Source organism: Lepus europaeus, chromosome 5 (genome assembly GCF_033115175.1).
Source record: "Lepus europaeus isolate LE1 chromosome 5, mLepTim1.pri, whole genome shotgun sequence".
Classification (NCBI taxonomy): Eukaryota; Metazoa; Chordata; class Mammalia; order Lagomorpha; family Leporidae; genus Lepus; species Lepus europaeus.
This window is the reverse complement of record NC_084831.1, coordinates 70200156-70225838: the sequence shown is the minus strand read 5'-3', so window position 1 is coordinate 70225838 and position 25683 is coordinate 70200156. Positions and strand designations below refer to the sequence as shown.

The window sequence follows — 25683 nt, the reverse complement described above, 5'->3', positions numbered from 1 at the left end:
TGACATGGCTCTCAACAGTCCACCTCTCCTACAACAGACCAATTCTTTGTACATATCCCCGGAAGGCTGGGCAGGGGAGTTTTCATCAGTTATCTGTGCTCTGTGGCCAGAAAGACAGTGACCTTGCTTTTCTAAAATTCCGCCTTTCTTTGAAGCTATTCTTAGGTGGTTTCAAATAGTGGTTTAGAATTTGAAGTGCTTAGCCTTTTTCTTTATAGCCCAGAGCTTATGGTCTTTACCCCTTGAGGCTGTAATTCAGAAGAAAGGTCAGGACTGAGACCAAGACTTGAGAGTTAACCATATAGAAATGAAAGCTGAAGCCACAAGGGACCAATCAGTGGACCGAGGGTCAGAGAAGAGTCAAGAGAACGAAAGGAGGTCAAGGACAGAGCAGTGAGTACTGCTGTGGTAGGGGCATGATCACCCTGCCTAGGGACTCGGACAAGCTTCCAGGTACTGTGGTTAGGAGGGGAGCAGTGACCCAATGGAAGGGGATGATTTTCTAGGCAGCATAGGAGACATTTGCATGAATTAGGGGTCCTGCAGGAACTGTAACATTTAATATCTGCACAGAGTACTTGTATGAGTTCCTTTCAATTTATTGTCTATTATTATGGTTACATGGATTCTATGTCAACCTGTTAACTTACAGGTGCAATGACAGGAAGAAAAATAGAAACTATAAAGGACACATCTGTAGTCCTGATCTACTTCATTTTGTGCCTTTATTTTCACACCAGAAAGCCTGAGGTTCTGAGGACAAGGTTGTCCTTAAGTTTTGACAGCAGTTTATTGAGCTTCGACCATGAATACAAGGCCCAGATACTTGGCAGGTTATCATGGTGTACTGCTGCCCAAAGGACACAGCGACTCACCTGCTGCAGCCTCTTTGTTTGGAAATAACTTGTTGTCAACCGCCATGCTGATGTCATAGAATACTGCATCCTCGTCTCGGTCAGCATCAAACTGGGGAGAAATCAGGACAGACAAATTTGCAACAGGAGAATACATAAATTAGATAACTGCAAAATTGAATGAGCATACCTCACACAACTGTATCTGTAATAAAGCAAAACAAGAGGAATGAAAGCATTTGTGTGTGTGCTTTTTTTTTTTTTTAAGATTTTATTTATTTATTTGACAGGTTGAGTTACAGACAGTGAGAGAGAGACAGAGAGAAAGGTCTTCCTTCCGTTGGTTCACTCCCACCACCACAGCCGGCACTGCGCCCATCCAAAGCCAGGAGCCAGGTGCTTCCTCCTGGTCTCCCATGAGGGTGCAGGGGCCCAAGGACTTGGCCCATCCTCCACTGCCTTCCCGGGCCACAGCAGAGAGCTGGACTGGAAGAGGAGCAACCGGGGCTAGAACCCAGGGCCCATATGGGATGCGGGCGCCCCTGGTGGAGGATTAACCAAGTGAGCCACGGCATCAGCCCCAGCATTTGTGGTTGTAATCAGACATTAAGAAGGTTTTTAAGCAGATTATGAGGGGGTGAATGTACAGAAAACTGTGCAGCATTTTCTTAGTTTAGAAAGCACACTCTGACTCTGGCCTCAGCATCAGCCCTTAAGGCATTCGGATCTGGCTGAAGAGCCCATGAGAGTTTCGCAGGCATGGAAAGCCAAGACACTGTGGCAAGAAAAATAACCTAAATGAAAGATCTCTGTGAGTGAGATCCCAGCAGAAAGAACGGGCCATCAAAGAAGGAGGTACTTTTTTTCTGAAGGAAGGAGAAAACTTCCACTTTGATTATGGCCTTGTCTAAATAAGATCAGAGTTGGTGAACTCAAGAGGCTTCCATAGCCTTGGCAGCTCCTGACAAGAGCCTTGGGTGATTACTGATGTCATAAATAAGAGTGTTAATTGTTAACTCAACAATGGGAGTCACTGTGCACTTACTTCCCATGTAGGATCTCTGTCCTTAATTTGTTGTACTATGCAAATTAACGGTAAAACTACTACTCAAACAGTACTCTCTACTTTGTGTGTCTGTGTGGGTGTAGTCTGTTGAAATCTTTACCTAGTATATACTAAGTTGATCTCCTTTATATAAAGCTAATTGAAAATGAATCTTGATGAAGAATGGGATGGGACAGGGAGTGGGAGATGAGATGGTTGCGGGTAGGAGGGAGGTTATGTGGGGGAAAAGTCGCTATAATCCAAAAGTTGTTTATATTTATTAAAAAAATTAGAAAATGTTCACAATCTTTTGAACTAAATGAAAAATAAAGTAGGGTATAAGAGTAAAAAAAAAGTTTATGGAAAAGTTATGATGAAAGATAAATTCATTTTGGTACAAAATAGGAAATCCATGTTTTTTCTTAATAATACACATTTTCCATGAATTTCTTGAAGACTTCCTTCATAAAACCTGTCCATGTGATGCAGCAGAGTCACTCTGGACTTATTCTGGCTCTGAGAAATGCACAATTTGCAAGTAATTTCTTGCTCAATTAAACTCTATTGAATATTTAAAAAAAAAGGGAAAGCATACTCTGGGAAACACAACTGAAATTTAACTTGCAGTTTCTTGACTTAGTTTTTCTAATTAAATGGAAAAAACCAAATCCACAGGGACTGGAGTTTAACCTAGCGGTGAAGATGCCTGTGTCCCATGAGTACCTGGGTTTGAAGCCTGGCTCTGGCTCCTGACTACAGCTTCCTGCCAATGCAGACCCAGGGAGGCAGCAGTGAGGGCACAAGTAACAGGGTCCTGTCACCACCCTGGGAGACATGGACTGCATTCCTGTCTCCTTGTTTCACCTGGCCCAGCCCTAGCTGTTGTGCGCATTTGAAAAGTGAACCAGTGCACAGGAGCTCTCTCTCTCTCTCTTTCAAATAAATACAACTATAAAAGGAACCATGAAAGTACACAGTTCTAAACAATATGGGGAAGAGATTTTCTAATTTGCTGCTAAGAAAATAAAAGACAGCACCCTCACCAAAGTTCAATTGCTGCACTGGAAACTGAGACACTATGAGGATACTTAACAAAGTTCAAGGAAAAGTAGGATTAAATGTAGGAATGAATTTTGTTACAACAATTCATGCATGCTTTTTCTTTTTGTTTTCTTTAGTAAATATAAATTTCCAAAGTACAGTTTATCGATTACAATGGCTCCCACCCCCCATAATTTCCCTCCCACTCGCACCCCTCCCATCTCCCATCTCCCACTCCCTCTCCCATTCCATTCACATCAAGATTATTTTTTTTTTTTTGACAGGCAGAGTGGACAGTGAGAGAGAGAGAGAGAGACAGAGAGAAAGGTCTCCTTTTGCCATTGGTTCACCCTCCAATGGCCGCTGCAGCTGGCGCACTGTGGCCAGCGCACCACGCTGATCCAAAGGCAGGAGCCAGGTGCTTCTCCTGGTCTCCCATGGGGTGCAGGGCCCAAGCACTTGGGCCATCCTCCACTGCACTCCCGGGCCATAGCAGAGAGCTGGCCTGGACCGGGACTAGAACCCAGTGTGCCAGCGCTGCTAGGTGGAGGATTAACCTATTGAGCTGTGGTGCAGGCCAAGATTCATTTACAATTATCTTTATATACAGAAGATTGATTTAGTATATATTAAGTAAAGATTTCATCAGTTTGCACCCACACAGAAACACAAAGTGTAAAATAGTGTTTCAGTACTAGTTATAGCATTAATTCACATTGGACAACACATTAAGGACAGAGATCCCACATGAGGAGTAAATACACAGTGACTCCTGTTGTTGATTTAACAATTTGACATTCTTGTTTATGGCATCAGTAATCTCTCTAGGCTCTAGTCATGAGTTGCCAAGGCTATGGAAGCCTTTTGAGTTCACTGACTTTGATCTTATTCCGACAGGGTCATAGTTCAAGTGGAAGTTCTCTCCTCCCTTCAAAGAAAGGTACCTCCTTCTTTGATGGCCTGTTCTTTCTACTGGGATCTCACTCACAGAGATCTTTCATTTAGGTCGTCATCTTCTTTTTTTTTTTCAGAGTGACTTGGCTTTCCATGCCTAAAATACTCTCATGGGCTCTTCAGCCAGACCCGAATGCCTTAAGGGCTGATTCTGAGGCCACAGTGTTGTTTAGGACATCTGCCATTCTATGAGTCTGCTGTGTATCCCACTTCCCATGTTGGATTGTTCTCTCCCTTTTTGATTCTATCAGTTAGTATTAGCAGACACTAGTCTTGTTTGTGTGATCCCTTTGACTCTTAGACCTATCAGTGTGATTAATTGTGAACTGAAGATGATCACTTGGACTAGTGAGATGGAATTGGTACACACCACCTTGATGGGATTGTATTGGAATCCCCTGGCACGTTTCTAACTCCACCATTTGGGACAAGTCCAATTGAGCATGTCCCAAATTGTACATCTCCCTCTCTTTTTCCCACTCTTATATTTAACTGGGATCACTTTTTGGTTAAAATTTGAATACCTAATAATAATTGTGTGTTAATTACAGAGTTCAACCACTAGTACTAGAACAAAAAAAATTACTATAATGGATAAAGTATTGCATTGTACATCAACAGTCAGGACAAGAGCTGATCAAGTCACTGTTTCCCATAGTGTCCAATTCACTTCAACAGGTTTCCCCTTTGGTGCTCAGTTAGTTGTCACCAGTCAGGGAGAACATATGATATTTGTCCCTTTAGGACTGGCTTATTTCACTCAGCATAATGTTTTCCAGATTCCTCCATCTTGTTGCAAATGACCAGGTTTCATTGTTTTTGACTGCTGTATAGTATTCTATAGAGTACATGTCCCATAATTTCTTTATCCAGTCTACTGTTGATGGGCATTTGGGTTGGTTCCAGGTCTTACTATTGTGAATTGAGCTGCAATAAACATTAATGTGCAGATGGCTTTTTTATTAGCCAAATTAATTTCCTTTGGGTAAATTCCAAGGAGTGGGATGGCTGGGTTGTATGGTAGGGTTATGTTCAGGTTTCTGAGGAATCTCCAAACTGACTTCCATAGTGGCTTAACCAGTTTGCATTCTCACCAACAGTGGGTTAGTGTCCCTTTTCTCCCACATCCTCTCCAGCATCTATTGTTGGTAGATTTCTGAATGTGAGCCATTCTAACCAGGGTGAGGTGAAACCTCATTGTGGTTTTGATTTGCATTTCCCTGATTGCTAGGGATCCCAAACATTTTTTCATGTGTCTGTTGGCTATTTGGATTTCCTCTTTTGAAAAATGTCTATTGAGGTCCTTGGCCCATCTCTTAAGTGGGTTGTTTGTTTTGATGTTGTGGAGTTTCTTGATCTCATTATATATTCTGGTTATCAACCCTTTATCAGTTGCGTAGTTTGCAAGTAATTTTTCCCATTCTGTCGGTTGCTTCTTCACTCTCCTGACTGTTTCTTTTGCAGTACAGAAACTTCTCAATTTGATGCAATCCCAATAGTTAATTTTGGCTTTGACTGCCTGTGCCTCCAGGGTCTTTTCTAGGAAGTCTTTGTCGGTACCTATATCTTGCAGGGTTTCTCCAATGCTTTCTAATAATTTGATGGTGTCAGGTCATTCATGTTGAGTGAATTTTTGTGTAAGGTGAAAAGTAGGGGTCTTGCTTCATGATTCTGCATGTGGAAATCCAATTTACCCAGCACCATTTATTGAATGGACTGTCCTTACTCCAGGGATTGTTTTTGGATCCTTGATCAAATATAAGTTGGCTGTAGATGTTTGGATTGATTTCTGGTGTTTCTGTTCTGTTGCATTGGTCTATCCATCTGTTTCTGTACCAGTACCATGCTGTTTTGATAACAACTGCCCTGTAGTATGTCCTGAAATCTGGTATTGTGATGCCTCCGGCTTTGTTTTTGTTGTACAAGATTGCTTTAGCTATTCGGGGTCTCCTGTGTCTCCATATGAATTTCAGCATCATTTTTTCCAGATCTGAGAAGAATGTCTTCAGTATTTTGATTGGTATTGCATTGAATCTGTAAATTGCTTTTGGGAGAATGGACATTTTGATGATGTTGATTCTTCCAATCCATGAACATGGAAGATTTCTCCATTTTTTGGTATCCTTTTCTATTTCTTTCTTTAAGGTTTTGTAATTTTCATCGTAGAGATCTTTAACGTCCTTGGTTAAGTTTATTCCAAGGTATTTGATTGTGTTTGTAGCTATTGTGAATGGGATTGATCTTAGAAGTTCTTCCTCAGCTTGGCATTGCCTGTGTACAGAAAGGCTGTTGATTGATTGATTTATTTATTTGAAAGGCAGCATTACACAGAGGCAGAGGCAGAGAAAGAGAGAGAGGTCTTCCACCCGCTGGTTCACTCCCCATGTGGCTGCAACGGCTGGAGCTGTGCCAATCCAAAGCAAGGAGCCAGGAGTTTCTTCTAGGTCTCCCCATGCGGGTGCTGGGGCCCAAAGACTTGGGCCATCTTCTTCTGCTTTCCCAGGCCATAGCAGAGAGCAGCATCAGAAATGGAGCAGCCAGGACTCAAACTGGTGCCCATATGGGATGCCAGTACTGCAGGTGGTGGCTTTACCTGTTATACCACAGCACTGGCCCTATGCAAGACATTCTTGTAAATGACAGTCTATCCCCTTTAGGGAGAGGACTGAGGACTCCAAGAAGTTATGCAGTCTTTTTTGACATTAATTTAAAGAAAAATGGTTGCTTTAGAAAGATTTTGTTTTTGATTTGGAAACAAAACAGAAGGAGCTAAATCAGGACTGTGATGTGGATGCCTAATGATTTCCCATAAAAAAAAATCTTGAAAATTGCCCTTGTTTGATGAGAGGAATGAGCAGCAGAATTATTTTGGTGAAGAAGGATTATTACCTGGTAATCTTGAGTGTTGTTTGTTAAAGATTTGGCTTTCTTTCTTTCTTTTTTTTTTTTTGGAATTAAAAGATCACTTTATTTTGGGGCAAAACGTTTTGAAATCAATGCATCATTTTTATAATGCACATTTTCCATGAACTTAATCAAAGATGCCTAGTCTATGCATAATGCATAAAGTGATAATATAAAGATTCTTTTTTTATCTTTTATTTAATGAATATAAATTTCCAAAGTACAGCTTATGGATTACAATGGCTTCCCCCCCCCATAACTTCCCTCCCACCCGCAACCCTCCCTTTTCCCACTCGCTCTCCCCTTCCATTCACATCAAGATTTATTTTCAATTCTCTTTATATACAGAAAATTAGTTTAGTATATATAAAGATTTCAACAGTTTGCCCTCACATAGCAACACAAAGTGAAACATACTGTTGGAGTACTAGTTATAGCATTAAATAACAGTGTACAGCACATTAATGACAGAGATCCTGCATGATATTTTTTTTAAAAAAATTGATTAATTTTCTATATAATTTCCAATTTAACACCAAGGTGTTTTTTTTTTTTTCATTTTCAATTATCTTTATATACAGGAGATCTAGTCAGTATATACTAAGTAAAGATTTCATCAGTTTGCACCCACACATAAACACGAAATGTAAAAATACTGTTTCAGTACTAGCTATATCATTACTTCACATTGGACAACCTATTAAGGACAGATCCCACATGGGACGTAAGTACACAGTGACTCTTGATATTGATTTAACAATTTAACACTCTTGTTTATGGCGTCAGTAATCTCCCTAGGCTCTAGTCATGAGTTGCCGAGGCTATGGAAGCGTTTAGGGTTCGCTGACTTCGATCTTATTCTGACATGGTCATAGTCAAAGTGGAAGTTCTCTCCTCCCTTCAGAGAAAGGTACCTCCTACCTTGATGGCCCTGTTCTTTCCACTGAGATCATACTTGCTGAGATCCTTCATTTAGGTCTCCTTCTCCTTCTCCTTCTCCTTCTTCTTCTTCTTTTTTTTTCCAGAGTGTCTTGGCTTTCCATGCCTAAAATACTCTCATAGGCTCTTCAGCCAGAAGATTTGGCTAACTTTCTCAGAACACTCTCATAGTGAGATATTGTTATTCTTTGGACCTCCAAATATCAACAGACAAAATGTCTTGTGCATCTCCCTAAACTGTGGCCATCATCTTTGTTCTTTACTGGTCTGCTTTTGCTTTGACTGGACCACTCCCACCTCTTGGTTGCCATTGCTTTGTTCATGCTTTCTCATTAGGATCACACTGGTAAAGCCATGTTTCAGCTCCTGTTTCCAGTTCTTTGAAAATATGCTTCAGATTCTGGATCTCACTTGCTTAAAATTTCTAAGAAAGTTCTGCTCTTGTTTGTGGTTGATCTGGCCACAACAGTTTTGGTACCCATCAAGTAGAAAGTGTAATTTGTCAATCACCATTGTTGAAACTCAACCAATTGTGATGTCTATTGTGTTGCTTGTTGTTTCTGTTGTTAATCATCAGTCCTCCTCAATTACTGCATACAGGAGATGAATTTTTTCCTTGCAAATTGATGTGGCAGGTCTGCGGTTGCAGGTTTCATCTATGATATCTTGTCCCTTAAAAATGAGCTATCCACTGGCGCGTGGCTTAACAGGCTAATCCTCCACCTTGCGGCGCCAGCACATGGGGTTCTAGTCCCAGTTGGGGCGCCAGATTCTATCCCGGTTGCCCCTCTTCCAGGCCAGCTCTCTGCTATGGCCCGGGAAGGCAGTGGAGGATGGCCCAAGTCCTTGGGCCCTGCACCTGTATGGGAGACCAGGAGAAGCACCTGGCTCCTGGCTTCGGATCAGCACGATGCGCCGGCCGCAGCGGCCATTGGAGGGTGAACCAACGGCAAAAGGAAGACCTTTCTCTCTGTCTCTCTCTCACTATCCACTCTGCCTGTCAAAAAAAAAAAAAAAAAAAAGAGCTATCCACTTGTAAACTGACAATTTCCCTGGGGCACTGTCCTCATAAACTTTTCATAAAGCATCAATGATTTCACTGTTGTTCCACTGAAGTCTTACCACAATCTGATGTTTGCTCTTACTTCAGTTTTAGCAAAATTCATGTTGCTCTTAAAGGGGGCCTTTTCAAACTTTCTTAGTTCCTAAAACTACATCCTCTTCAGACATGTTATAACAACTTCTACATGTTTATTTTGGTACAAAAGAAATTGAAATACGTGCATAGTTTTTTAGATTTATTTATTTGAGAGGCAGAGTTACAGAGAGAGGGAGAGGGAGAGGGAGAGAGAGAGGTCTTCCATCTGATGGTTCACTCTCCAAATGACTGCAATGCCCAGAACTGGGCCGATCCAAAGCCAGGAGCCAGGAGTTTCTTCTGGGTTTCCCATGTGGGTGCAGCGACCCAAGGACTTGGGCCATCTTCTGCTTTTTCCTAGGCCATAGTAGAGGGCTGGATTGGAAGAGCAGCAGCCGAGACACTAATCGGTGCCCACATGGAATGCTGGCGCCTCAGGAGCCTACTATGCCACAGTGCTGGCACCCATGCATAATTTTTTTATGATATGTATTTTCATGGAACTTCTGAAGATCCCTCATATTCTTAATTCCATTCTGGGTATCTCTGATCTCAGACATTGTAATTTTTATCTCTAGATGTCTATTTGAGTCTTTTAAAAAAAATCTTTTGCACCTCTTAAGTTTTGAGATGTCTGAAATACAATTATAATAACTGTTCTTTAAAGAAGATTTATTGATTGATTTATTTGAAAGGCAGAGTGACAGAGAAAGCTAGCTAGACAAAGACACCTGCAATCCACTGGGTAATTCTCCAAATGGTCACCAACAGCTGGTTCTGGTCCAGGCTGAAGCCAGGAGCCAGGAATTCCATACTAGTTTCCCAACTGGGTGATGGGGCTCAAGCACTTGAGTGATCTGCTGAGTTCCAGGGTGCACTAGCAGGAAACTGGATCAGAAGAACAGCTGTAACTTGAACTGGTGCTCTGATTTGGGATGCCGACATTGCAATAGGCAGCTTAACCATCTGTGCCACAACATGAGCCCTGAAATAACTGTTCTAATGTCCTCTGTTAATTTTAACATTTGAATCAGTTTTGATTGATTCCCCACCTCCCCCCCCCCCAAATATGGGACATATTTTCTTGTTCCTTCCTTTGTATGCCTTTTTTCTTTTCTTTTCTTTTTTAAACTACACACCAGGCACTGGCAATTTGACTTTGCTGGGTGCTCGGTATTTTACATTGCTGTAGATATTCTTGAGCTTTACTCTGGAAGGTAAATTAATTACATGGAAACAGTTTGATCTTTCAGGTCTTTTAGTATTTATTAGGCTGCACCAGAGGGTATTTGGATTAGGGCTAGCTGTCCCCTATTGCTGAGGCAAGAGTGCCCGCCCCAATGCCTTGTGAATTAAGAGGATTTCTGTGCGCCTGGTGTGAGCACCAGCTACTGCTGTTCCCTCTAATCCTGTCTGGTGATTCCTTTCTTGGCTTCAGGTAATCTCCTGTGCCTGGGCTGATTAGGACTGCTGAATACTGGAGGGGCCCTCTGGGTCTCCTTCTCATTGCTGATGCTTTTGTTCTGTGCACCTGAGCCACCTTGGAGTCCTGCATTCTCAGCTCCTTCCCCTCCACTCCTGGCAGCTGCCAGCCTCCACGGGGCTCCCTCCCCTTCGTCCTGCAGCCTTGAAACTCAGGCAGGCAGTGGAGCTGGGCACAAGATGTACTGTGACAGTCCCTTCTTCTCAGGACCACTTCATTGCTTGATGTGTCTTTAAGAGTACTTTTTTTAAAAAAAACATTTTATTTATTTATTTGAGAGGTAGAATTACGGAGAACGAGATGAAGAGACAGAGAGAAAGGTCTTCCTTCCGTTGGCTCACTCCCCAAATGGCTGCAATGGCTGGAACTGCGCCGATCCAAAGCCAGGAGCCAAGAGGCTCTTCCCGGTCTCCCGCATGGGTGCAGGGGCCCAAGCACATGGGCCATCTTCCACTGCCTTCCCGGGGCCACAGCAGAGAGCTGGACTGGAAGAGGAGCAGCTGGGACTAGAACCGAAGCCCATATGGGATGCCGGCGCCACAGGCGGAGGATGTGGCACCGGCTTAAACTACTGTGCCACGGCACTGGCCCCAGAAAATTAATTTTTTAATAGATTTTTTTTCTGTTTATTCTTTTGACTTGTTTCACATGGGAAGAAAAGTCTAACATCTTTTATTCCACTTTGGTCATAAGTGGAAACCTCAATCTTTTAATCTTATTATTATTTAAAAAATTTATTTACTTGTAAGGCAGAGTTATACACAGAGAGAGAGAGAGAGAGAGAAAGAGAGAGAGAGATTTTCCATCCATTAGTTCACTCCCCAAATGGTCACAACAGCCAGGACTCGAATCAGCGCCCATATGGGATGCCAGCATCATAGGCGACAGCTTAATCCTCTGTGCCACAACACTGGCTCTTAAACTTATTGTCTTGAAGCTATATTTTCAGAATATTTAAATGATTTATTCCTTTGTATTTTCCCACTGACAGGCTCCATTATTTCTAGGGAGGGAAGCTCAGGAAGTGGAAGGTGGAAAGTGATTTCCTTACATCACCTCACACAGTGAAGGCACAGGTAGTGGACACCCATGCAATGCTTCAGTGGTTTTCTCCGTCACAACAACCCAAGGGAAAGGCGAGGCAGATAATCTGCTTTCTACTTTGCAGGTGTGGATATCCACCTGGAGATACTATTTGTGTAAGTCACACAGCTTGTGAGCAGATCCAGGTCTTGAATCTGGGATCACTGACATTCCTCGTGCTCCAGTAAGTGTTAACACAGCCCTTCTGGATAACACCAAGGGGAGAGAAGCAGGTGGTGGCTAAGATGGTACAAGGTGGCCACCAAGGTACAATTAGTGCTACCTCAGTGCCTTGCTTTCCACACCCATATTCTGCAGCATTTTTGTCCCCTGCAAGATATCAGCTAGCTACCATTACTACAGGATGACATTTACTGCTAGAGATGTTTTATTCAGATTTTTTTCTTGGACTCTCGCTGGATGGGTGGCAGCACTGCCGTGTTATAAATAAAAGAATGTAAGCTTATGTTTCCATCAGTGCCTAAAACATGGAGCCGAAGGCGACACTTACAAGTTAACATTCTACTGGTGTGTGTGTGTGTGTGTGTGTGTCTGGCCTCAGGGCAGTCAGTGAGAGGGAAAAGGGAAGTGACGCCAAGTGGGAGGGACACAGGGTCCGGACAGGCTGCGGGGAACTATGCCTCTGAGAAGAGTCAGGTCAGGAGGAGGGGACAGGGATTCATCTGCTGGCTCCTTCTGGTCTCTGTCTCCTGGCTCCAAGCTTTCCCCGTGAGGAGCTGCATCTCCCCACTCCTTGTTTTTGTTGCCTGGCCTCTCTGGGCAGCCTTTGGGAAGCCAGACTCCATACCCCAGGGAGCAACACAGCATCTGAATCCGGTAGTGCTGAAAGGAGCCAAAGCCTCCGCACATCTGGCCTGGCTAGTGTGTGTGTAGTGGCTGCACTCTGAGGACACTGTCTGGGGCCATCTGCCACGATAGGTGGGGCAAGGCCAGGCCGCTTGAAGCCAAGTCAGTTGGGAAAGCTCATAAACTGGGCTTAGACAGCTCCAAACTCAGCAAATGCTTCATGTAATTTCTGCATCCCTCCCCCCCCTCCCCCATAGCAGCTGCCAGACTTCGAGCAACTTATATCTTAGCATTTATATGATGCAGGTGGTAACAGACATCTTAAAGACTGTGAGGACTAAAGAGACAGCCTATGTAAACCGTGGATACAGAACCTGACACAGATTGTCATCCTTCTTTTCCTTCTCTGAGATCTTCTATCTCCCCACTGGTTTTGAATAAAGCTATTTTAGTTTTTACAAACTCTAGGGCCTGATGGTCCAATCCAAGAGGTAAAAGTGAAATCATGTGACAAATATTTGTTGAATACCTACTATGTGCTAGGTAGACTCTTCAACTAACCACCAAAACTTTGGACAGGTGCATGCGGAGCCATGTGGAAAAAGCAACATTCACATAGGCACCACTTCAACTCTGAGTCACGCAATGTTGTTGAGATGAATTTCCTCACAGAATTAAACCAGAATTCTTCAATTTCTACAACATCCTACTTCCACAAACCTAGACTGGCATGGGGCTCTTCTTTCTATTCATTTATCAACTATCAGGACATGGGGACACATATGCTTATTGGAACTTATCACAACAATTGCCACTTAATAGGCAAAGATTTTTATAAAGTGATGACATTCCATGTTGGTGATAGTGTGAATAATGAGGAAGAAACTGGCTTTTAAATCAACAAACATACATCAATAGATCTCAACCAGGAGTGACCCGCACCCTCTCTGGGAAACTGGGCAGTGCTGGTTGTTGCACCTGCAGGAGTGAAAGGCTGCTGGCTAGGGATGCTGTGAAATATCCTACAGTACCCAGGACAGCCACCATGGACTGGCCTTCGAACTCATTGCGACATTTAAACCCCAAGCTCTAAGTTAACAGTTACTGGACTAATGTGAATGGTTGATGGATTAGGGTGGAGGCTTGATCTACTCGTGGTGGCTAAGAGCTGGGCCACTGGGTAGTCTTCAGGCCACTGGAGGCTTGCCCTCAGAAGGCAGTTCTTGGGAGTCTGGACTAGCTTCTCTGTCTTTGCTTCCTGGTCACCACATGATGGCTCCTCTGTACCCTCTCCACTGTGAGCACCCTCCACCAGAAGCCTATTGATGGGGATCCCCGATCCAAGACTGGGAACCTCTAAACTGTAAGCTGAAATAAACTTTTTCTTTCCCAAGAAGCTCTTTTCAGGTACTTTAGTTAAGGCATCAAAAAGCTGACAACACAGCTGTCTTCACAATAAAGAATTATCCCAGCTAAAATGTCAGTGGTGCCAACATTGTCAAGTCCTAATTTATATCAAGTTGTTCTCAGTTTTGGGGTTTCTAAATAGAGTTTTGAAACTCTACTTAAAGGTAGCTTTTTTAATAAAAAAAAAAATTGAGCTATCAGAACCTGGGCTGTTGACTCCCAAATACAAAGGGTGGAAGAAGGGATAACGCTGTGGGGGTACACAGGTAGACTGATGGGAGTCACCAGGAACAAAGCTGACTCACATATCCTGGGGTAGCAATAGTTTCAGAGCTATAGAACTGCATGGCAATAGAGCAGGTGATATCCACAGTTGCTCCCAGCCGAGAAATTCCGTGATGAGTTGGACACTTCACCTTTTGGGTGACTGGTATCCAATCGAGGACTGCCATCTTAACAAAACCCTGTGCTCGCCTGGAGGGACAGAAGTCACTGAGGCCATGGCCTGGGTGATCTGTTTTATGTTGTTCAATGTGAGAGGGCGGGAGAGGTCAACTGGAAATTTCTAAATGAAATGCTTACCAAATTCCCTAGTTCACTCACAACACATGTTTTAATTTGAATAACAAATGCAGCAGCAGCTTTCAAAAGCATACACAATATATCTAGATTAGGAACGGAAATTAGAGTAGAGGGAGTAGAATTATGCGGCATCTGAGGAGAAAGCCACAAGGATGGTTTGCATTTTTAATGGCAGAAATGAGTTTTTGCTTTTGTTTTCCTTTAGTTCTGATTTTCAGAACACAACAGGCTGCAAGGAATCTTCTGGGCTTTCTACATTCTTCCCCGAGCTAGACAGGTCTGCAAAATATCCTAAGGGACTGAGAAAGGATAGTGCTGCTCACTCTCTCCTTCAAAATTCTACTTTAACTTAGAGCAGCCTTCCATTTTTTTCACTTCTTCATTTCAGGAGGAAATAAACTGGTGCTGTTATTAGTATTGTTTCAATTTTATGTAACCCATCAGTATCATTCTCCAAACATCCTATGAGCCTCTTGAAAGTTTTACCTCTCCTTTGTTTCCAGCAAGGGATGTTAATTAAGCACTGGTTCCCCCAATGGTTTTCCTTTTTTGCTACTGGAGATTCCTCAAGATGCAAGTAATTGTCCCTTAAAATTTCCCTTTTAGAGACTTCCCTTTAAAAGACTGGTTGGTGTTCCCTTTGCAGGGATGTTGGTTTTCTCCAGGTAAAAATGGGAGATTGTGCTAAAATAGTAATACTTGAAAGCTCACGCTCCTGTTGCCAGGAGGGAAGTCTGTAATTATCAGTGATATCCATAATGACTAGTTGGTATGACTGTGCAGAACCATATTTCTAAAGCTTCATAATTAGCTACAAAATTTGAAAGAGAAACACTCAGATGGATGTGTGGCGTGGGGACAATTCTCTGAGAAAGTCCAATCCATCTCATGTTTTGATGAGAATCCCTAAACTACAGCCCTGTTGAATCAAGCTCTGTGGGATATTTTTATTTTAATTTAAATTTTTATTTATTTTTATGAGAGAGAGAGAGAGAGAGATCTCTTATCCACTGGTTTACTTCCTAAATACCCACAATGATCAGGACTGGGCTGGGCCAAAGCAGGTGGTCTCTCACAAGGGTCGTGGCAGGAAGCCAATTACTTGAACCATCAATGTTGCATCCCAGGGTCTGTAGGAAGCTGGAGCTGGGAGCCAGAGCCAGGAATTAAACCTAGGTCCTCTGATGTGCGATATTTTAATCACCACTAGGCTAAACACCTGCCCCTACAAGTTATTTATTTATTTGAAAGACAGAGTGACAGGGATGGTGAGGGGGTAGAGACAGAGAGAGACAGAGAATCTTGCATCTGCTGGTTGATTCCCCTGGGCCAGGCTAAAGCCAGGAGTCAAGAACTCCATATGGTTCTCCCATATGGGTAACAGGGATCCAAGCACTTGGGCTATCTTCTGCTGCCTTCTAGATGTGTTAGCAGAGAGTTGGCTCAGAAGTGGAACATCTGGGACTTGAACTTGCCCTCTGATATGGGATGCCAGTGCCTCAAATAGTGCCTTAATCCACTGTGCCACAACACTGGACAGAATGAATGGAGTCTGGAGCTGTGGCTCAGCAGGTTAAAACCCCAGCCTGCAGCACTGGTATCTCACATGGGTGCTGGTTTGATTCCTGGCTGTTCTACTTCTGATCCAGCTCCCTGCTAATGTGCCTGGGAAAGCAGTGGAGGATGGCCCAAGTGCTTGTACCTCTGCATCCCTGTGGGAGACTGGGAAGAAACTCCTGGCTCTGGCTTCAGCCTGGCTCAGCCCTGGATGTTGGGGCCATCTGGAGAGTGAACCAGCAGATAGAAGCTCTCTCTCTGTCTCTCCTCTCTTTGTAACTTTTGCCTTTTAAATAAAAATAAATAAGCCTTAAAAAAAACCCCAGAATGAATGAAGAGCAAAATGTGAAAGATGATAGAAGTAAAACCATAGGTACCCATATGTGCCTGCTACACCACAGCACTGGCCCCCATAGCCATCTTCTAAAACTTCTCTCTGTAAACAATGCTGTCGACAGGACTGAGGTAATTTAGTTTGGATTCTGTTTTTCTCTGATCATCACTGTCCAACCCCTCTCACAAATCAAAGAAAGAGTAGATCTACCCCATATCTAGGAATGCTCTGGGTTGGAAAATTAGATTTCCAATACAGATCCATCTTTGGTCTGGAACTTCTTATAGAAGCTGCATTGGTGTTGCCCCAGGCTTTTTCCACTAGCACCTGCAGACATAGGCCCAGCTCAGCCGCCCCTCCCCAGATCCCAGGCAGGACGCTGGGTCCTCCTGACACATGTCACTGAGAGGAAGCACCCAGACTCCTTTTCTTGTGTCTCATTAGGGGATGGTATGCCCAAACCATCCAAAGTAAAAAGGAAGAGGCTGATCTTAGGCCACGCAAGAGGTTTCTGCTCAAAGAGAGGGCCAGCATGCAAGGACATCCAAGTCATTGGTAGGAGTCAGGACCTGGGACAGTTATTGAGCTGGAGGGGGAGAGGGTGGATGCAGCAGTTGATTATTTAAATTTTACAGACACAGTTACAGCACCAGAGCAAACGTCCTTTGTCTGACCCATGTCCAGATCATAAGTGGACACCAAGTACCCAGCATTCTGCTCACTGATCTATGGGCACTCTGTCAGGACACTTTTAAATTAAGTTGCTGCAGAAAGCACATAAGAGATACACATGTTCTAAAGGAGGTAGCTAAAAGAAACCCTTATTTAATGAATACCCATGGATTTAAGATGCATCACTTCTCAGTCAAAAGTAAACTAAGAAACAGAACTGTAGCCCAGAAAATAGGTTGATACATTTTGTGAATTAGTAAATGTGTAGAATGTGTCTTGGGAATCAATATAGATTCTAGCTGATCTCTTATCACATTCACATGATACAATTCAATTCAACAAAGATTTATTGTACCTTGTGCTGGGTATTGTACTGAGCACTGGGGGTCCATGGCAGGAAGATTAAATCATGCCAGATTTTCTGTACCTAGTGAAGTACCACCTAGGGTGAACATACTCTGAAAAGACTTGGCAATGAAAGGGTTAAAAGAAAAATGGAGAAGAAATGATATCTTCATTGTTGATAAGAATTACTTTTCATGTTTCCTATTTTTTCTATAGCACCTAGCAGCATTCTGAGCCTAGCAGTTAGGAAACAAATACTTGTCAAGCTTAATTAACCTGAAAATTTAATTAATTAAAATACCCATTCTCCCTTCCTATTTTCTCTTCTCGCTTCTAAAAATTTTCCAACAATCTGAGACCTAACAAAGCTACAAAGTGGTGGGATGACGATTTAAACTTTGCCAAGAGAGCAAAGAAATTAGAGACTTCAAAGTAAAATTTCAGCCTCATGTGACATTTGGTGCCTTTCCTAATTACAGGCTCCATTCTCTCTATACTCAAGCATCTCCCTCAGACAGAGCCCTAAGTGGTACCCAAGAAGCCTGTGCTGCCTGAGTGCCCGACGTGTGATGGGGCCTAATTTAGGCCCTGTGAAGATTAGGCTCATTCTGTTTTTCTTAAATTATTTTTTCCCTTCTAGTGTTATTTTTTTTTCTGTTGAGATTTTTTTTTTCACATTTTGTTTAAAAATATTCCTGTCTTGGAATATTGGCTTTAACTATCACGCACAGGTATGGTCAGTTTGTGACTATGTGGAAGATTCAATGGAGACTAAGTGGAATCAAAGAAACCATCTTGGAAAATGAAACACTAAGTGAAGTGTATGTTACAATAGGCACACAGGACTTTATGATGAGAGATATCACTAACAAAGTAGAAAAATGGGCCGGCGCCGTGGCTCAACAGGCTAATCCTCTGCCTTGCGGCGCCGGCACACTGGGTTCTAGTCCCGGTCGGGGCACCGATCCTGTCCCGGTTGCCCCTCTTCCAGGCCAGCTCTCTGCTGTGGCCAGGGAGTGCAGTGGAGGATGGCCCAAGTGTTTGGGCTCTGCACCCCATGGGAGACCAGGATAAGCCCCTGGCTCCTGCCATCAGAACAGCGCGGTGCGCCGGCCGCAGCGCGCTACCTCGGCGGCCATTGGAGGGTGAACCAACGGCAAAAGGAAGACCTTTCTCTCTGTCTCTCTCTCTCACTGTCCACTCTGCCTGTCAAAAATAAAAAAATAAAAAAAAAAAAACAAAGTAGAAAAATGGTTCAGAGTTTAAACCAAATTTCTTTTTGGTTCATCTATACATCCAGTGTTGTCAGTATTGAGAGACTGTCTTGATCTTTACAAATCTATATGATCATATTTAATGTTTATGAAACCATGTTTTATTGGAATAGTGAACAATCATTCTAAAATAATTGTCAGAATAATCATGCTACTTCCTGTTAGACAAGTTAATATGAGGTAAATCTGGGCCGGTGCCACGGCTTACTAGGCTAATCCTATGCCTGCGGCGCCAGCACCCCGGGTTCTAGTCCCGGTTGAGGCGCCAGATTCTGTCCCGGTTGCTCCTCTTCCAGTCTAGCTCTCTGCTGTAGCCCGGGAGTGCAGTGGAGGATGGCCCAAATGCGTGGGCCCTGCACCCTCATGGGAGACTAGGAGGAAGCACCTGGCTCCTGGCTTCAGATCGGCGCAGCACGCCGGCCATAGCAGCCACTTGGGGGTGAACCAACGGCAAAAGGAAGACCTTTCTCTCTCTCTCTTTCACTGTCTAACTCTGCCTGTCCAAAAAAAAAAAAAAAAAAAAAAAAAGAGGTAAATCCAACTTCTGGGAAATAATTTCAATTAATTCAGTCAAATACGGCAACCTGTTGGCTCTCATGGAGTTTAAGGCCAGTGCTGAGACATTGATAGTAAACAAATCATCAACAACAGCCTAGTGTAGGAGGGGCTGTGATGGAGGTGTACTGGGTGTGCCATGGGGTGGCAGGTGTGCTGATGTGAGGTTGGGAGATGGTCAGACAAAATTTCCTGGGGAATCTGATGCATGAGTCAGGTTGTGAACAAGTGAGATGAAGCAAAATGATAGAAAGGAAAGAAAGGGCATCCCATGGAGAGGAACAGGAGTGAGAAGGAATGAAAGCCATCACTTCCTTGAGGGAAAGGAGGTGTCTGCTTTAAATCCTGGGATTCTCCTCCTGGAAAGGGATGGGTCATGCACTTTCTTGCTTCATGAAGTTATTAGAAGGCCTCCTTGGGATTTTTTTTTTTTTTTTTGACAGGCAGAGTGAATAGTGAGAGAGAGACAGAGAGAAAGGTCTTCCTTTTGCCGTTGGTTCACCCTCCAATGGCCGCTGCGGCCGGCGCATCGCGCTGATCCGAAGCCAGGAGCCAGGTGCTTCTCCTGGTCTCCCATGCGGGTGCAGGGCCCAAGGACTTGGGCCATCCTCCACTGCCTTCCTGGGCCATAGCAGAGAGCTGGCCTGGAAGAGGGGCAACCGGGACAGAATCTGGTGCCCCAACCGGGACTAGAACCCGGTGTGCCGGCGCCGCAAGGTGGAGGATTAGCCTGTTAAGCCACAGCGCTGGCCCTCCTTGGGATTTTTAAAAAAAAGATTTATTTATTTGAAAATAAGAGTTACAGAGAGAGAGAGAGAGAGAGAGAGAGATAAGGAGGGAGGAGGGGAGGGAGGTAGAGTAAGAGAGATACCTTCCATCTGCTAGTTCACACCCCAGATGGCGACAAAGTCCAGCACTGGGCAAGGCTGAAGCCAGGAACCAGGAGCCAGAAGCTCCATCTTGGTCTCCCACGTGAATGGCAGGATCCCAAGTACTTGGGCCATCTTCTGCTCCTTTTCCCAGACCATTAGCAAGGAGCTGGATCTGAAGTGGAACAGCTAAGACATGAACCGGTGCCCATTTGGATGCTGATGTTGCAGATGGCAGCTTTATCCAATATACCACAGTGCTGGCTCCTCTTCTTGGGATTCTTAAATCTGATAGCTGACTAGTGTCCCAGCAGTCCCTGAGTATGTACTTGTAGTGAGTGCTGTGTTCTCCCCATATTTGAGTTCATGTGCATGACTGTAGTTACCAGGTAATAAGTCTTCACCCTGTGCTAATTAATAGGCAGAAAACCTTAAATATCTCAAAAAAAAAAAAAAAAGCCCAAGGTATTACTCTCTCAAGGATAGAGGTAAGTGGTTACTTAAGGTCATGCAACCAGGGAAGAACATGGCACCCTTACTGCCATGTGTCTTACTGCAATTATCATGCTCTTAGGAACTAAGCTATTTTAACCCTGAGAGGAGTGAATCTATATTCTTATTTACCTTAAGTTTCTTTTTTCTCCTTATTTTAGGTTAAGGGCATTGCCAAATTTAAAGCCATTTAAACAATCACCCTCATTTTTACCTTGATTCACTAACCCTAGGTCTAGTGCTTTGTGATAAATGTAGTTTGTATAAGTTCCTCCTAAACCAAACTGGTCTTTTTTTCAGAATAATTAAATTGCTAGCAAGATGCCTATGAGAGAGTTAATAGTAAAAAGTAATTATACAATGGAAACAGAATGAAGAATTCCTTAACAATGTAATAGCCAGTGGGACCTCTGCATAATTGAGAAATTTTGCCCCCAAATTTTTAAGAAAACCATAAAGAAAGAGAACGAGACTAAGATTTGTAACAGTGGGATCTACATTTAGATCTATGAGCAGAAGAAAGGAGTTAATGTGCAAGAAGATTTTAAAAATTTCTCTAGGGGCTGGCGCTGTGGTGTGGAGGGTAAAGTCGCTGCCTGCAGTGCCGGTATCCCATATGGGCGCTGGTTCGAGTCCCAGCTGCTCCACTTCTTATCCAGCTCTCTGCTATGACCTGGGAAAGCAGTAGAAGATGGCCCTGCACTCGTATGGGAGACCTAGAAAAAGCTCCTAGATCCTGGATCCTGGCTTCAGATCAGTGCAGCTCCTGCCTTTGTGTCCAACTGGGGAGTGAATCATCGGATGGAAGCCCTCTATCTCTCTCTCTCTGCCTCTACTTCTCTCTGTGTAATTCTGACTTTCAAATAAATAAATAAATCTTTTTTAAAAAAACTCTCTAAATGTTTCTGAGACTAAGACTTTATACAAATTTATCTGATTTGATACTCATGATTACGCCTCTTATTCTCTGCTAAAGTGGCTAAATTTGACAAGTAGCAACATGTAGAAAACCAGATTATTTACCACCCATTAGATACATGTACACTTCATTTGTTAGGCTGAACTAAAGTGGATCCTACAGGAAGATAACTTTATTTGCCACATCTCACTAAGTCAACTGGGCATTCATTCAGCAAATTCAGATGCATGAGTAGCCCAGTGTTGATTCGGTTGTGTAAGTATGGTCCTGATAGATGTTTCAGGCAGTAGTTGGGTGGGTTGATTGAGGGGAAAAAGAGGAGTGAGTCAGGGACTAGACATTAATAAGTCTGTATCTCACCCCAGGGAAACTCGTCTGTTTGTGTCCTGGTTTTACCCCCTCCATCACTTTGTTTAAGATTATATTTTAATTACGCTTTTACTTTTTGAATTTCAGATTTGCTTGAGCCCCTGAAAAAAATCTTTCGTCCCCTTCTGAAGACATTAGCAACGAGAGATTCTGTTCTACCATGGGGCGACTACTCAGGGACACAGCATCTGAAGGGCCTCTCAGCCTCTCTGTCGCCTCAGAACAAGTTTGCTTCTCTTTATATGCTTACTCCTGTGACTGGGGACGTGGTCAGTCTCCTCCTATAGGGCACTGGAATGGATAAGCTTAGTTAAGGTGTGAAGGATACACAGTGTTTGTAAAGAAAAAGAGTCCTTTGAATTTTTATGGGAAATATTTCACTTGTTGTACATGACTAGTAAAAGAGATAAAGCCAACTAGAATCTGTTAGAAGCCCCAAAGGAGAAAGCTTAGCCTAAGAAAAACAAATTCAAATGCAACTTTGAGGCTTTGGAGAATGAGGCAAATGATCACAACAAAACAAAGGCAATACGTCAGCTTTTACAGAGCAACAAAGTGACTTTGTAGGACAGCTAGAAGATTTATCATGTTTAGCAGGACCTCTTCCTTCCACATAACACTCCACCCTTATCTCAAAAAAAAAAAAAAAAAAAAAAAAAGAGAAGCCATCTTTCTCCCAGCAGAATCAGCACCATGATCTGAACGCCCCCGAACACCTCTGTGCTTCTTTCCTACTTCATCTTCAATCATTCATTCATTCACTGCAGGAACAGCTCGGGGAGAGGAGGGCCCTCATTTTTCCTTTTTTTCCTACAATACTGGATGAAGACTATTTTGAGGGGGCTCCACACTTAAATATCTCTTGTCCTGGATATTCGTAGGCCCTATGCCTCTTAAAAGCTATGTGAGTCACACTCAGTTTCCTGGTAAATTCTTGAACTTGCAAGCTCACTAGAAATTTCCAGTAGTTGACTGTGACTCAGTACCTAACATTTGTTGTGGGTCATAGGCAAAGATTTTACTCCAGTTTCACACAATACAGTGGACTCTCCACTTCTTATGGATGTCCTTTCCCTGTCCAAGTAGGAGTTTTCATTAAACCTGAGTGAGAAAATGACACAACTGACTGTGTAGAAATTTCAACTAATTATTTCATTAGGAAACACTTATGTGTACCTGCTAAATGTCACACACTGCTGATCCAAGGTTTAGTAAATAGGCTTCTTGCTCTTGCGGAGTTTGCAGTCTGTTGAGAGAGACATTGACTTGTATCCTAAGATCAATACACAATAAGGGCCATCATGGAGCCGCTGAACGAGTACAGTGGTAGAGCAGAGGAGAAAGAAGGGTTTCAGAGAGTGAAGGGGAATCAAGAAGAATGTATGGTTTGTGTGAGTGCGCGTGAGGATTACAAAAAGCAAAGAAAAGCAGGATTTCAGCACAAGAGCTGCCCCTTCCCCCATCTAGGCAAGATAGTCATTATTTGACAATAGTTGATGAATAAGAAAGCACACAGCCAGAGCAACACTATTTTTCCCCCTTATAACTGGTGGGAGAATTTATTCCTTAATAATGTCAACGATGATGCACTGTTTGGCTTTGACCACAGGTAAGATTTCAAGGGACATGATGAGGTGTTGGGAAGACCATCTGGATTCAAATCCCAGCCCTACCACTGATAGTTGTGTAACTATGGAGGAGTTACCATTTGTTGAGACAGCTTTCCTCATCTATAAAATAGTGACACAGTAGTGCTGCCATGTGGTTGCAGGCTTCTGAAAGGGCTAAGAGAATCCATTATTAAGATAGAACTTGACTCACTACATCCCCAAAAGCGGTGCCCATGACTATGCTGGGAAAAGGGCATATGGTTTTCTATGAAGAATCACGTTTTCTGGAAGTACTTAAAATGTGATACATTCTTTTAAGTTCAAAATGTTTTGCATCTCTTTATGATAACTTCTTAGGTTTCACCGTTACTTATTTTTAAAAATCTCCAGCTAAAAAGCCCATGAGAGTATTTCAGGCATGGAAAGCCAAGACACTCTGCCCAAAAAAAAAAAAAAAAAAAACAAAACACCCTAAATGAAAGATCTCCGTGAGTGAGATCCCAGTGGAAAGAACAGGTCATCAAAGAAAGAGGTACCTTTCTCTGAAGGGAAGAGAGAACTTCCACTTTGACTATGACCTTGTCTAATTATGATCAGAGTCGGTGAACTCAAAAGGCTTCCATAGCCTTGGCAACTCATGACTAGAGCCTAGGGTGATTACTGATGCCATAAACAAGAGTGTCAATTTGTTAAGTCAACAACAGGAGTCACTGTGCACTTACTCCTCATGTAGGATCTCTGTCCTTAATTTTGCTGTACATTGTGAATTAATGCTATAACTAGTACTCAAACAGTATTTTTTACTTTGTGTTTCTATGTGGGTGCAAACTGTTGAAATTTTTACTTAATATATACTAAACTGATCTTCTGTATATAAAGAGAATTGAAAATGAATCTTGGTGTGAATGGAAGGGGAGAGGGAGCAGGAAAGGGGAGGGTTGTGGGTGGGAAGGAAGTTATGGGGGGGGGGGAAGAGCCATTGTAATCCATAAGCTGTACTTTGGAAATTTATATTCATTAAATAAAAGTTAAAAAAATTTATAAATAAATAAATAAAAGTGTAACGGGATTAGGAGTCCCAAGAAGGCCTGGCCCCCCCTCCCCCCAAAAAAATCTCCTTGGTTTACATTTATTTATTTAAAGGATTTATTTATTTATTTGAAAGTCAGAGTTACACAGAGAGAGGAGAGGCAGAGAGAGAGAGAGAGAGAGCGAGAGAGAGAGGACTTCCATCTGCTGGTTCACTTCCCAATTGGCTGCAACAGCTGGAGCTGCGCCAATCCGAAGCCAGGAGCCAGGAGCTTCCTCCAGGTCTCCCACGTGGGTGCAGGGACCCAACAACTTGGTCCATCTTCCACTGCTTTCCCAGGCCATAGCAGAGAGCTGGATCGGAAGTGGAGCAGCCAGGTCTTGAACCGGCACCCATATGGGATGCAGCTTTACCCGCTACGCCACAGCGCCAGCCCCGGTTTACATTTATTTTTATAAATACCATAACAATGATAAAAGAAAGAAAAGCCACGATGGCAACAAATCATCACAATGTGCACCTGCCTTCACTTTTTCACAATCTCTTTTGGGCCAGCAACAGCCACTAACCCAAAAGCAGTGCTCTGCAAGTAAATAAGCAAATGCATAGATGAATAACTATCTTGGTGGGTTTTGCATCAAAAAGAAGCATAACATATTATAAAAACCATGCCTTAATACATAGGCTAGATTTCTTTCTTTTTTTTTCATTTATTAAACTTTTATTTAATGAATATAAATTTCCAAAGTACAGCTTATGGGTTACAATGGCTTCCCCCCTCCCATAACTTCCCTCCCACCCGAAACCCTCCCCTTTCCTGCTCCCTCTCCCCTTCTATTTTTACTCTGAAAGCTGGTAACAGCTATAGTATCATAAAATGCTTTCTTGAGTTTCAAAATATTTAAAAGGAAATCCCACCATTATTTTCTGGGTGGAAGGACAAAATGAGATTGTTAGCCAAGTGATGAATTCAGAATGAGAAACTATAGCAGTGACATTAATAGACCACCAGAACAGGTTTCCATTGTTTGTATTTAAAAAAAGCAATCATGCCCTCGGCCACTACAAGACCATTCCCTTCTGGCACAAAATCATGACCTAATTAGCTAGCTGTCTTGTCAGAAGGGTCAGCACCATTACCATGAATGTGCACTTTTGGATTCATGATGAACACACTGAAGGGCAGCCAGAGGTGGACACCACCCTCTTGGGTGCACACTGAAATCAATATCACTGCTTCTCTCTAAAATTGAGGTACAAAATTTTTAAAGATTTGTGGGTAGCCAGATGCTTACCCCACTCTAAGATTAGTATCCATTTAAAATGTGCTACTTTAATTTTTCTTATTATAACAGGTGAATTACAGAGAGATTGTGACTTAAACTTGAAGTCAATTATCTCTTCTATGGCTTAGAACAGA

General features: G+C 42.9%; 1 protein-coding gene across 3 annotated transcripts in view; it reads right to left on the bottom strand.

Moving 5' to 3' along the window:
* The window catches only part of AK5 (adenylate kinase 5), a 289702-nt gene that overhangs the window by 126880 nt on the left and 137139 nt on the right, over positions 1-25683 (bottom strand). For all 3 annotated transcript variants that reach the window (XM_062191569.1, XM_062191568.1, XM_062191570.1), the window contains exon 7: positions 876-966. In XM_062191569.1, the coding sequence (XP_062047553.1) occupies positions 876-966 (91 nt within the window). The remainder of the gene's footprint in view (positions 1-875; positions 967-25683) is intronic.